Source organism: Cyprinus carpio, chromosome B24 (assembly GCF_018340385.1).
Source record: "Cyprinus carpio isolate SPL01 chromosome B24, ASM1834038v1, whole genome shotgun sequence".
NCBI lineage: Eukaryota > Metazoa > Chordata > Actinopteri > Cypriniformes > Cyprinidae > Cyprinus > Cyprinus carpio.
The window spans coordinates 6,771,666-6,786,525 of record NC_056620.1 but is presented as its reverse complement, the minus strand read 5'-3'; the positions used below and the strand labels follow the sequence as shown (position 1 = coordinate 6,786,525).

Genomic DNA, 14,860 nt, shown 5'->3' with positions numbered 1-14,860 from the left:
GAGAAATTGAACAGTTGTTCCTAATAATCCTTTAGGTGAGTGTATATATATATATATATATGTGTGTGTGTAAAACAGGAATAAACAACTTTTTCAAATACATTAAAATAAAAAAAAAAATATATGTATTTTGAATTGTAATAAATATTTAACAATATTAATGTTTTTACTGTATTTTTATCAAATAAAGCTGGCTTGTAAAGGTCAATTTTAAGCAGCATTACTCCAGTCTTCAGTGTCACATGATCCTCAGAAATCATTTGAATATGTTGATTTGGTTTTCAAGAAACTTTTATTCCATTATTATGTAGAAAACCGTTTTTGCAGCTTCATATTTTTGTGAAAAACATGATACTACCATTACTACCATTCAAAAGTTTAAGGTTAAAAAAAGAGAGAAAATATATATATTTATAAAACATATACCTAAACATTAATATTAAAATAAATGAATTAATATATATATATATATATATATATATATATATATATATATATATATATATATATATATTATTTTTTTTTTTTTACTAAGCAAGTATGCACAAAATAGATTTTTCAAATTCATCAATTTACTAATTTACTGAATTACTAATTACTACAATATTATAATTTGACAGTTCTTTTGAACTTTGCATTCATTAAAGAATGTTAAAAAAAAAAAAAAAACTTTCCCAAACAATAATAATCAGCAAAAACTGTTGAATTTTAATAATAAGAACAATTATTAATAATTCAGTGCCACTAATATTTGATGATAACTGAATAGTTTCAATGTGACACTTAGGACTGAAGTAATACTGTAGCTGCTGAAAATTCAGTATTGCCATATGGTTCCTTTAACTGCATGAACGTTTTTTTTTTTTTTTTTGTGCCTAATGACTGAAATAAATAATTTAAAGCACAGACACATGCTTGTACAAACTTGATAAACACAGGTAGCCAAATGACACTAATAACCTGTAATTCTGTATGTGCAGTTAAAGGTCAAAGATCATCACACAAGGAGTAGTAAAACGTACCCTCTGTGGCGATGAATGTGAGTATGCTTTCAATACAGGGTCAGAGACTTCAACTTACCATTTTCTATTAAGTCAAAGGCAGGCTTACCATTCACATTTAACATTTGCTGCAGTGGCCTGTGAGAGGTCAGCTGGGAATTGAGTGAAGGAAACGGCATAACAGAAAGCTGAGGAATTCTCAAGTAGCTGAACAAAAAACCTATTTAAAATCCCAAAGAGTTCCCATGATCCCAACCTGGCCCCTCATTCAGCTGGGCTAGACTGCCACTTGGTTTTGCACCCAAAACAGTACATATTGACATGTTTATTATACCTTGTCTTGTTCAGCATTATTGTATTGCTTAAATGTAAAGTAAAGGTGCAAACTAGCTTACCACTCTTACTTTTTCTGCAGTATAGAACAGTATACAGTGTACTGTATACTGTTCACAGCATGCGGATTTCCTGCATGGAATACCCAGATGTACACTGTCCAGGCATACTACATCCCAGAATGCATTTTGCTCAACTTGACCTTCCATTTGATAAGTGAACCAAAAATAATTGTAGATGCTATGTTTTAACTGCTTGATTAGACTGCCATGTTTTCATAAAAATATGATAACTGGACACCACTGACGAACTGACAAACTAATGTGACAACAATGTATTGTTTGAATTGTACTGTTTATATAAAGAAAGCAAGTACTATGCCAGCTATTCTAAAGTAAGCTAGGTATTCTGAATAAATAATATCTTATCAAATATGTTTAGCTTATGAAAGGATCAAAAATTTCCCCCTTCGTTTTTTAGTGGCATTTTTTAAATGACAAAGAAAGTTCTGTAATTTTTCAAGGTTCTGTTTTTCCCTCTTAATCAGTTAGCATCAAAGGGGCACACATGCATAAATAATTGGCTAATTCACTTAAAGGGGCCAGCGTAGATTAATTAAGTCTGAATTCTAATTATGTTTTCCTGTTTTCACCAACTGACATGGTTGTTGTTCAACATAAAGCTATTAGTTTAATAACAATTAGTATTTTGTGAAAATGCATGCTCTAAAAATACATGAACATAGAGCTGCAATGAGGGTTTGTACAAAGCCAGCTAGTGCTTTCATCAGTCTTTTTCTTTGAATGTATTTTCAGACAAAATATGAATTTAAAAGATCTAGAGCTCATGGAGTGTTTGTGAAATAGTCACACATACTGTATATATGAGTGTCATTTATCGATGCAGGTCTGTGCTGATGAAATTCCAATTATGAATTATCTTTGGATAAAGCAGCTTTAAAGCTTGTAAAATCACTATAAACATATATGTGACTGCACTTTATATATTAAGTAAGGGATAATCAATGGTTTGGCGTGCATTAAAGGATTTTATAAGCACGATGTGGAGGCCAAGAACTCCCGTCACGAAGTGGAGTGTGGTTGCCTCCGTGAAGTAGGCTGTTTTATTAATTAAAATCGCAGGGAAGCGTTGACAACAAGTTTATGTGTGTGCTCAGTACAATCTGTGAACTCTGACCTCTCTCTCCCTCTGTTTGTGTGCATCAATTAAAACAGCGCATTAATATGGAATGGTGATTAAACGGTTTTAATGCATACCTGCCAGCCAATCAGAATCCAGTATTCAGACAAACCATGGAATAATGCATGTTACTACACTGATAGCAACCGTAAACAGCCTTTGTTTAGTCTAATTAAAAATAGTACTTGGCAGAATAATGGCTTTTTTCCAGTGATTGATATTGGTATATTAAACATCTGTGACTTTTTAGGATATTGTTGTCGCTGCCATTTAACAAAAACAACAACCTATTCAAGGCTATGTGTTACAGTGATTTTACCATTTTTAATAGGGCTCAGCTTTGCATTATGCTTAAGAACACCACTTACACTGTACTGGTGTTAAAATCACTGTAAAAACCTCTCTTAGTCTATTGCTTTATTATTCACAATTACAGATTCATGGAGTTGAGCTCATGGGAAATTAAAGAAGTAACAGTCCAGATATTTCCCTGAATTTAGAAAATCACACGTTTTACCTCAGGGTTATTATGAACAACTCATTCTTTATTCGTTTCAGCACACATAAATAAAATAGCTACTTTGTACAGAACTGACTTGACAGTTTATGAGAGGGCAGTACCTGCTACTGTCTGTTTATTTAATTATTTATTTATTATGAAATAATTAATATTAAGATTAGGGCTGTCATGATTCCTCGATTCAATTCGAGTACTAAATAAAAAAACAAATCCTTGATTGCATTTTTCCTGTGTCAAGTAACCGGCAAAAATACTGGATGTGGCACATTCCATGGATGAGAATCCATGAAACACACAATTAAACCATTTTCCAAGGCTGCATGATATATTAAGCCCATTTAAAAATCATAATAAAGAATAATGCCATTGATTAAACGCTTGATATAACATTATGATTCAATTAAATAAATATATGCAATGCAGGTTTAATATATGCACCTTAATTATTTACATGTATGTATGTTATGTATGTGCGCGTCAGAGTGGCTCCGTTTACAGTAAATACTGCTCCACAAACAGTTATCACTTACACACAGAATAATATTTCAATAGTTTTCTCAATATGCTAACTGTTCATCGCAATTTCAAAATAAAAGTTTAAACTCTAACTCTGAGTTTACACATTTTGATGTCCACATATTTAAGAAATTACAGTGGCTGTAGCTTGTTTGTCGTAAAGAAATGGCCAAATATTATAAATTAAGTGGAATTTAAATTAAATGTTAAGTCAATATTGAACAAGGATTAGATTGCACAGTAAAGTGTAAAAACAATTGTCAGGCCATTGGCGCTGTCTGCAGTCATTTGTTGTAATGCATATTGTACATTAGCTCTGTTGTTTAAAATACATTATATTTGAACAGTTTTGTACTTTATACTTTATTTGAACTACTTATTATTTTCTCATTGCTACTATGTGTATATATATATATATATATATATATATATATATATATATATATATATATATATATATATATATATATATATACACACTGTATTTATATTTATATATGTGTGTTTATATATACATAGTGATTGTGTTTGTGTTTGTGTGTGTGTTTAGGCTTAAGGTTAAAGCTACAACATAGAGGACAGAGGCTGTCAGCACATCAACAGGATGAGAGAGAGAGAGAGAGAGAGAGAGAGAGAGAGAGAGAGAGAGAGAGAGAGATTGTCGTAGGGCTTGTTTACCGCAGCCAGCAGAAGAAAACAGTCAGACGTAAATGAGGGTTGACGGTTTCATGAAGCACAATTGGTTGAAGGCAGATTCAATGTGACTGCTCTGAACTGGGCAATGATCCGTACAGTATGCAAAATTCACTCTGGAACTGGTCTATGCCCACCAGCCTTACTCCTAGCCGCTGCACTCTAAACGGATCGCAGGCTGAAGATGGCCTCCGTGTTCCCAATTCTTTTCGACAAGAATCACATTCTTTTATAAAGCTCATACATTTCTCTTGTCATCAATTAGAGAGGATTTCTTGCTCTTCTCTGTCCATGTTGCAGCACATAGTGGCATCTTGTTAGTGTTCATTGAGAGAAAGGGCAGCATTTTCATTTCTAACAGCAGACAGGATGCCTCCGGATGTCAGCGGAACCATTTTTTCATACTTTTTTTAAAGTGTGTTTAAGGCAGATATCAGTAGGATTACTTGGCACCTTACACCAGTCCTGACACTGAATTGCTAACGCACTGGTCATGTATATTTGTTCAGTTTTTAAGATATTAAAAGCAAGTAGCAGTTGCTCAGTGTTTGGTAAAAGAGTTTGGCACAGGGCCCTGCTGATGAATAATGATAATTACCTTATTTTTTCATAGTAAGATTGATTAATTAATTTAGATGCTAAACAGATGATAGCTGACCCCAGAGCATGTTTCTGTGTTTACATCCCAAAAGAGAGATGAGAATACTAGAATTAGTGACAGTGAAATAAAAGCATCACATGGTCCTTTCCAAATGAGTTCCTTAGCAAGACTAACCAACAGTACAATGCATTATGAGATTTTTTGTCTTTGTCAAAATTAAAAATAAATGGGATCTTAGCATGACATTTTGATTGTGATTTCAGATGAATCTTAAAATATTGTTCAAACAATGCAATATTTAACATATATTAATTTCTAAAGCCACATTTTATTGACTCAATGATTTACTCATGTTTATATATATATATATATATATATATATATATATATATATATATATATATATATATATATATATATAAACATGAGTAAATCATTGAGTATAAGATAAGTTTTTTTTTTTTTATTATCTACATTTGGGGGCTTTTATCACATTATTTTGCTATACTGTATAAAAACAACAACAACAAAGTTATTTTGCAGTAGTTTTTGCAATAAATACTGCAGATTAAAACAAGATATTCTTAAAGAAGCATTATAAGTCAAGCTGTAACACGCTATGTGGTTTTGTAACATACAGATTCACTGATGTTCATGTGTACGTGTGCAGAAATTCATTTGGGAAAAATAGAGGAATATGACAATGCTGGTGTGACAACTTCAGAAAATAATTAAAGAGATTTGTTACTGGAAGATAATTGAAATCCACCAGTGTAAGAGAGCGCTGGACGGATAATATGAAATGTTGAATTGGTGAGGATAATTATGTGTCATTCTGCTTTTAGGAAAAACATGATTTGCTTATTCTCAAGTGGTGGCCCAATTATCACTCGTAAATTTACATGCGGGACATGCACCAAAGTGTTAAAATATATATATATATATATATATAAATATATATATATATATATATATATATATATATTAAAATATATATATATATATATATATAAAGCCATTATAGAATGACTATACATAAAAATAATAAATTAAAAAAAAAAACTTAAATGACACTTTTAAAATTTCTGGTCAGTCTTTCCATCTTCCCTTTGGAGAAATTGATTTGAAGACAGTAGGGGGAAAAGCAAATGGTTTTTAAATAAGTTACAATTAGATTAGCATTAATCTCAGCGGTGCAAATGAATGTGTGGCTTTAGGGCTTGTTGGATGTTAAAGCAGATTTCTAAACTCTGCTCCAGATTGGAGTGTGTCCTGCTCAACTTTAATTGCTCTGTCATGTAAGATGAAAAACATTTCCCACTTTAACTGCTGTCTTTAAGATGATGTTTTATGTTTTGTGCATCTGTACGCTCTGTTCATATATATTGCAGTGTTTATCACTGTAATCTGTGCCATTCAAGACTCATTTACATTCAATAATTAAGTACTGCAGTCACAGTTCTAAGCTTTGAGTGTCATCCAAAATAAATAAATAAAAATCTAAATTCAAAGATATTTAATTATAATATTTATTGTCTTAACACATAGTGTATGGATCCACAATATATGGTGTAAGCATTGTAAGTTTGCTATGGATTCTGCCTTTTTTTTGACAGATTTGTATGCTTTTCAGCACAATTTAACAGCAAAAGATATATAAACCCCGGTTTCCCTTATTTATCTAAGACACCTGATACTGTGAAAATAAGTGTGGTTATTGATGTCTCAGATTTCATCTCACAATAGTAACAATGATGAACGTCTTATTGGTAGTAGTCAAAATATACATTGACTCATGCAAATGTGTGACATTGCACATGTCAGATTTTTGTTGTGTGCTTCATTCAACATTACATTAATGTTTTACTTGTATAAATGATACATTGAAACGCCCTATTTAGTTATATAATGCTAGGAAACCTAACTTGTAGTCCTAAAACAATGAACAATATTTTTTAAAAGATATCCTAAGTGTTTTGGTGTCATTTTAAATGTTCAACCCTTTTTCATATTCTTCCACGGCATATTAAAATTTTAGTACGTGGTAACCAGTTTGAGAACCCTGGTTTATGTTTTTAATTTGTTGTGAGGTCTCTCGTCCTATTCTCGTCCTTGTATGTTTAAGCCTTCGTGATGCTTGCAATGTGTTTGTAATGATTTGCATATTCATTTGCACGGCAAACACTCCAACATTTTCACGTAGTGCTCATGAAAATGCATCTTTTTTTTTTTTGAGGAGAAAACGTTGTTTTTCTCGGGTTGGAGGTTGGGGTGGGATTTGGGAAGGTGGGGGTTGGACATTGTAAGTATTTTAATGTGACCTTCATCAGGCATTCATGTCAACTTATCTATTTATGATTCCAGTTTCTTCCACTCTGTTGTTCAATTAGTGCTTGACCCCTTTAGCGGCATTGTAAATTAAATGACATTTCCGTGTCGTCCCATATTTAAAATACTGCGTTAGTTGCGGATCAGAAATGATGATCTTCATTCTGCAGCTAATTTATTCATTTAACAATTTCCCTCCAGAAGTTGCAGCAGAAGGCTGTGGAGCAACCTGAGCAGAAGAAATCCAAGTCGGCTGAATTTCTGATGGGTGAGTCCCGCGTGATGAGTTATTGCTCATAATTTGTGTAAGGATTAATTAACTAATTACAGACAAATGGCTCTGGGCTAAATTTTGCTCTTGCTTGTCAGGGCGCAATTTGTAATTATTTTAATCATTTCTTCTTCTTCGTCTCCTTCATCTTCTTCGTCTTCTCTCTTCCCCTCTTTTTCACACACCCTTCCTCTTCGTGCTTTGGGTTTAATTTTAACCTCGTTGTGTTTCTGTGTCATTTTTTAGGAGGGAGGAATTTTCAGTTGCCATTAAATGTGCTTTGAAATAATGTGCCATTCTGACCTTCTCGGTTTTATTTTCATATGTGCTTTGTCTTTCTGTTCTCAGCAGAAAGAGTCTTGATGGAGGGTGCTGTGAATCCTGCGTTCCAGGAGGACTCAGAGGAAGAGAGCGAGATGAGAAGTGGCGGGCACGATAGCACACTTGCAGCTCAGAAGTGTGTGGGGCTGCAGGCCACAGCTACGACACGAGGTGAAGCTTCATGCTGTCCCTCCCTCTGTAACACAGGCCTGGCCTCACATTCCAGTGCAGCCTGTCCCAACAGGTATCCCGGTGTAGCATAGGAGCATCTGCAGATGTTGCAGGAGAGAATTTTATAAAGAAATGTGTGTGTGCTGGGTCTGCATGAGATTATATCATGTTGTGCTAAACGTGCAGCTCATCATTTAAAAGAAACCAGTTTAGACCTACACCTGGAACATACGCCCACTTGTTATAGCAGGTTATGAATCAGATGTGTAGTTTGTAAGTGTATAAGTACTTTCTCATATCCTTGTTTTTGTGCATCATCAACTAAATGTAAGCCACTGGTAAGTTGACTTCTTAAAAACACTCTGTGGCACTTTCAAAACATAACTCGTTCAAGCAGATTGTGAAGTGTGCATTTTTCATGCATGGCGGGCTGATTACTATATGTGACAGACAGAGTGTTTGGGAATTTTTTTTTAAAAAATAGTCATTAGATTTACAATTTTGTTTGGTGACACTAGTGGTACAGCAATACTGATCATTGTTAAGGTATAAAGAGCAAACAGACAGTTTGTGCATATAATCACCAGATCAGCAATGAACTATCACAATACATTAACATGATTGCGTTTAACAGGAGCAGTGACAGAAATGTAGTAATGTAGTACGTTTCAGGAAGAGCACATCTTCTGCTTTGCTTGGAGGTAGAAATATAATTATGGATGTAAAGTTAAATAGCAAAATTTTGTAAGCATCATGAAAATTCTGGATATCTATAGATACTGTACCATTTGTTAATGATTGTTTTAAAAAAAAACTGATATATGTAAGGGTCTTTTGTTTTGTACTTCAGCTCTGCAATGTGAGAATATTTATTTATTTAGTTTTCTCATTATTTAATTGATTTTCTTAACCAATAATTTAGATTAAATGTAGAATATATACGTAGAATAACTAAAACTGCAAAGTATGCAACAAAACAAGTGAGAAAAAAAAAACGCAGAAGAAAAGGAAGTCAGAGTGGAGTTTAAATTTCAGACGGTTGCCGTCTTTGTGTGTTGTGAAAGCTTACAGAGCACTGGAACGAACATAGAGTGTGTTTTAGCTGGCAGGCATATTCCCGCATGTAAATAATTCAAATGATTATCAAATTCAAGCTGAGATCAAACCTTAGCTTTTGCCTATGCATAATTTCAAAAGTAAAACCGCTGTGTTCAATTCCTTTGATAAATACTACATCAACTTTCATTTCGCACTGCAAAAAAAGAAAAAAGAAAAAAAAAAGTACAGATCATTTTGTCCTAAGAGAAGCTGTCTTTTGGGCATTTTTGTAGATTTTATCAGCATGTAGTTGAGAATGTATTTACTTATATGTACGAAAATTGCATGATTTCCCCATCCTAAATCTATAAGCAGCCTCCCTGACAAATCAGTGTTATTCTAGCAAAGTCAGACCGCATTGCAGAGCTGCATTATTGATAGTGTTCATGGAGAACAGAGGAGAGTTTGATTAAGGATGAGAAACACTGGAAGATGGCCAGGCAGTGTAGTTAAATCAAAGATATAATTCAAAGACATCATTTCAAAGACCGCCAATGTTATGCAAATGCAAATGTGCAGCCCCTTCCAACAAAAACAGATATGGAAGCCAAACTGTGTTTACCGTGGAAAAGAGCTTCACTTCAGAACTCAAGTCACTTCAATTTATTTGATGGGTGAATGTCAGTCAAAAGGGGCGTTCACACTGACAACAATTAAATCGCTTGAGGTCCAACTGTATCAGGCGGGGATCACTGTGTACACTCCCGTTGGTAGTTGCAGACTCCATAGACATCGCTGCTCATTTGCATGAAGTCAACTCAACTTTGTTGCATCGCCAAAGGTCGCTTTTGCTCATGACAGCAGAAACAGAAACACTATAAGTAGGAGGATATACTTTTAGATAAATGGATAAAATAAATTGCAATTCTCATAATGGCTGTTGTAGGAATGAAAGCCCCAGCTTAGAGCTTAAGGACCCACTTGGCTATTTGATAGTAGCATTGTGCAGAATATTCCTAACTATTTTTCTTTTCATTTTTTTTCCATCTCCATTTTTAGCATGATTTAAGCCAGATTTATGATAGATGTCATGGCTGATTTGAAATATGTTTTACAGCATAATCTTGACAGAGAGGTTTGGAGATTCTGGTCCTTCCCCGTTTGAGTAGACAGTAGGTTGAGTAGACTACTTGATGGTTCTCGTTGAAACAGTGACTGCCATTAAGTTTTGCTAATTCGTAACAGAAATGAAGTTGTAAACATATCAACTCTTTTATAGATGAGGTTTGCTCAGATTCATCTTTCTGAACCATTTTCAAGATGTAAAACCTACGGTTGAGACATGAATGTGTTGAGTAGTGAAGAGCAGAGAGCAGTGGCAGTTTTACAGGAATAACCCCTCTAGTTGCTGCCTTTCTATAAAACTCTGGCAAGATGCTTTGATGCCCAAAGGTCAGCAATTGCTAATAAGGAGTCAATGGGATACAGCGTTTGCTTTGTCGCCCCTCTCTCGATTTCTCTTCCTCTCTCTCTGACCAGTGACCCCGGAGCAGTGTTAGGGTATTGTCTTTGAAATCCAGGGCTCCTTGGCTTATACACATTTCTTATTAGTTCTTTTGAACACAGGTAACATATGGCAGGTTGTGTTTAAAAGATTGCCTGCTCTGACCTTTCCTAGCATGCTAATTAGGCCCCTGAGCAGCGTTGGGCCCTTGTGAGTACTGCTCAGGGAAACGTGACCGAGCAGGGCCTTATCAGGTAGCCTGTGCCAGCCGGGGAGAGTGGTGTGGACTTTCAGAATTAACATTTTCACTTCATGTGCTTCTAATAATCACTAACCTCACCCGGCCCACCAACCATCACCCCCCCCCCCCCCCACTTTCTCTTTTCTCTCTTTTTCCCGCCTGGACTTTCCACAGGAAATGAAGGTGCCCAAAATTACTTTGACCCCTCTTCGGCAGCGGAGGGTGACCCAAGGCGGTGCAGGATGTCTGGGGTCGGAGGCAGAGATGAGCTGGAATTAAGTATGCCATTTTTTCTCATAATAGGCCGTCTCAGTTCATTAAAGTGGGGTGAGCAAGATCACTCGTAGCCAGTCAGAGCGCTGGGCGGGCCGGTCTATGTAAATACTTTTACCAGTGGGTCACGAGATAGGGTGGTGCTGTGACTGTCATTGCTGAAGGTCACCGATCATTGGTCAGTTCCATTTCCGATCCCTATGCTTCCCTTAACTTACTTTAAATGAAGGGGGTTCCTTCCAATACGGCTACATGCACCTCAGTGTGTCTATTAAAAGTGTGCTCTGGGGAGCAAAGTCATATGCATGTTATAATGAAACATGGCTATTAACAGAAAAGCCATTCTGACTGTATCTGTTGGACATCGCCATCCTGTAATATTCCACAATCCTCACAAACCTACAAACCCTTGATAATGACACTCCAGAGGTGGGGACACCTTCAAATGATATTTTGCATAAATTTCATTGCTGTCAAACGACTTACATTGGAGTAAGTCGCGTGTTATTATTAGCTCTGAGCTATAATCATTTAATGTAAATGAAGGTCAGGAATTAGTGTCAGTTGTTGGAAATTCATGCCGTATGTTCCTTTATGTTTGGTTTGGACTTTGCAATCCATGTGAAATCAGTCAGTGAGAGGTGTTTTAGAGAACAGCAATAAAATGTACCACATGCCAGCTATAATATTAATCAAGTCTGATTTTTCTTCCCAGAATTTATGAATGAAGATGAGAGAAACCTTTATGATAAACTTTCTGAAATGTTTCAAGAAGAAGACGCCTCCACTGTCATAGATTTACCAGGTAATGGTTATTGAACTTTTGGAAAGAAAAAAACACAATTGCTTTAATATTGGAATTGTTATTTCTAGACATGAACAGGATCGAACAAAGTATTTGCCTACATCTTCTGCTTAGCCTTTTCTCTTTAGAAAACAAACCCAGCAGTCTCACAACTCTCTCTTCTAGAGTTTCAGGAGAGATTTTAACAATGCTTCAAATTGAGCTTAGAAAAGTCCACTATGAGATCAAACATTCCTCATTAAATTATTCCAAGAACAAATGATTTTCATGCCGTGTTCATTTGTTTTCCATCATTTGTGTCTGTTTCTATTATTATTAATTTTAGGAGAAACCTCTGAAACAAAGTTTATTCTTAAATGAAACATACCTGAGAAATCATTTTAGCTTTCAAGAAGTATCCACTGAGCAGTAGAAGTTTCCACGAGGCTGAACCTGCATCAGGTTCTGTATCAATCCCTGTTCTGTGAAGACACGATGTGAAGGTTGTTGAAACAAATTCCATCAGCCTGGTTTATAAAAATAATGAATCTCTGCTTTTTACCTTCATTATCAGATGTTTGTGATTTTTTTCATGTAAGATGTTTTTATCAAGCAGGCACAATATTAGCTAACTGATCTGAAGTTCAGTGCAAAGAGTGTAATTCCCAACAAAACATTGAGCTCTCAGGTAGGCATGGAGCTCAACTTCTTGTGTGAGAGCCATTGTTGTGCGTGACTCTAACGTTTGTCCCATTAGCAGAGGGTCGGATTAAGACTCTCTCCCAAGTAGAGTGTTGGGCTTATGCTTCTTTTGTCTTGGTGTGAAATGCTCTCTGTGAATCCGTTGAGGAACCGCACAGCAGGTGTAATTGGTTTGCCAGACTGTCATTGGGTTTAGGCCTCACGGTACACGCGAATACAGAGTTAGCTGTCTAACACTCAACTGGATTTTTGTGGATTTAGCTGGAGTATATAGATTAGCCTCTTCACTATTGTCTTAGAATGCTCATAAAATCCTTCAAAGAAACAGAAGGAAAGAGGATACAGGATTAACACACACACACAGTAGAAGGAGGAGGATGATCACGGGTAGCATCCATCCATGAGGCTTTAACACTGTCACAATAGACATGAAACAATTGCCTGCAAGCTTTCTTCGCTGCCACCTCTTAGTGTAGGCCATAGTCTGGTAATTCTCTAAATATCTCCACACTTATAACACTTAAAGGGTTTGGAGCATCATTAGCAGAATGGACACAGTCCAGTATGCTGTGTGTAAAACTCTGAGGGAACCAATTGGTTGATTCCGATGTTTCAAAACCTAGCTGCCTTGCTGTCTATTCATAGGCTGCTACCTTCCATAGCAGCTTCACTGTGGTCATATAAGCAAAAAACAAAAAAAAAACAAAACCCTATTATCTATTGTTAGTATAGTGTAGCATTGCACGAAGCACAGCTCATACAGAAGTCATATTTACATCAAGCAGCTTTCTGTTGGTCAGTGTAGCAAATTCGTGTGATCAGCTGAATGTGATGCAAGATCTCCTTGGGGACCTCACATGAAATTCCCTGCATGGGGAGATCTCATACTCACACAAAATTCCTGATTGCATGGATTCCTATTGAATGGACTGGATTTTCCAGAAAAACAGTAAATATCACCACATTTTAACTAAGATAAAACCTTATTTGGAACACTCCAAGTAATATATGCAATACAAATAGAGCTTCTCCTGTGGAGCAGCTGATTAAAAAAAAAATAAAAATAAAAAAAGGTTGAATGTTAGCTAAGCTAGTAATGCAATAATGCAAGTATATTAATATACAACAGACAAATATTGGATTCTATAAAAGTCCATTTTTATTCAGACTTACTTGTACTCTTCTTATCGATATATATATTTTTTTTATTGAATAAAATTTATTTATAGCCAGCATATTGTTTCTTCTGCCATCTTTGATGAATGCTTTCACCGAGCCTGTCACAGTGCATTATGGGATTGCTTTATGTGTGAAGGATACATGAGGTGCAGCCTCAGAATTGGGCCAAAAGAAGGTTTATACCATTTGGAACAGCCTTTAAATCATCAGAGTGCCTATGGTACCTAAAAATGCTGTCTAGGTAGGTAGGTTTTTGGAACAGACTTGATATGTGTCTTTGCACTTTGGCCTGTCTTGATCCAGGTGTTTCCCCATTGGTGTATTGTGCTGCACTGTGAAACAAGCGCAATCACATTAGGGCTTCATTAGCACTACTTTGTTTGATTAACTCACTGGTTTAATTAAATCGTACTTCTGTGTAATTTGGTTCAGATGAGGAATGTGTCTAAACCTCAGAGCAGAGTTTAACATCACTATGACTGACTTTTTAGATTTGTGTTTGTTGTGTATATTTGTTTTTGATTCATAATCATAGTGCATGTGTATTACAGGTATGGTGACATCTGAGCATGCTGAGTATGTTGAACCAGCAGCTGAGAATGGATGGAGGGATCGACGGAGGGCTGAGCTGTTGGAGAGGAGAGCGGAGGTCATTCCTCCGTACGTGGAGCAGCTCAAAGAGTGTGTTCAGAGAGACATGATCCCAGTGAGCAGACTCACATTAGAACAGGTCAGTTTTATATAAGTCCATAAATCTCTGATGGACAGAATTATCATTGCTGTGAAGTCATCGTATCAGGGACTGAAATTACATCTAAGACCATAGGAGAGCGGGGCACAATGCAACACTTTTTTGACTTTCTCAGTTTGTGTAAATCCACATGGGGTTCAGAGTATATATTTTTTTATCCACAATAATTTTACACTTGTCTAGTACAAATACGTCACTTTGATTCATAATTGCAGTGTATGCATTTTTCTTTATTTATCCTTAAAAAAAATGGAAGTGAAATGTCTAATTAAAAATATATACAACAACATCTGAGGGGCATGTTGTAACATGACAATATGATAGTTAAACAACATATCAAAACAAAATAAAAACTAAATAAAAAAAGAAAAAAAAAAAAAAAAATAACTTCTGAACATTACTCTGTCAGTCTTTATTCACCTGTTCCTCATGA

At 35.5% G+C, this 14,860-nt stretch overlaps 1 protein-coding gene across 1 annotated transcript in view; it reads left to right on the top strand.

The window, feature by feature from the left end:
* The window catches only part of LOC109066497, a 107,541-nt gene that overhangs the window by 23,875 nt on the left and 68,806 nt on the right, over nt 1–14,860 (top strand). Inside the window, exons 3-7 of the mRNA XM_042752059.1 lie at nt 7,394–7,460; nt 7,812–7,955; nt 10,913–11,017; nt 11,727–11,816; nt 14,228–14,406. Of these exons, the coding sequence (XP_042607993.1) occupies nt 7,457–7,460; nt 7,812–7,955; nt 10,913–11,017; nt 11,727–11,816; nt 14,228–14,406 (522 nt within the window). The 5' untranslated portion in view covers nt 7,394–7,456. The remainder of the gene's footprint in view (nt 1–7,393; nt 7,461–7,811; nt 7,956–10,912; nt 11,018–11,726; nt 11,817–14,227; nt 14,407–14,860) is intronic.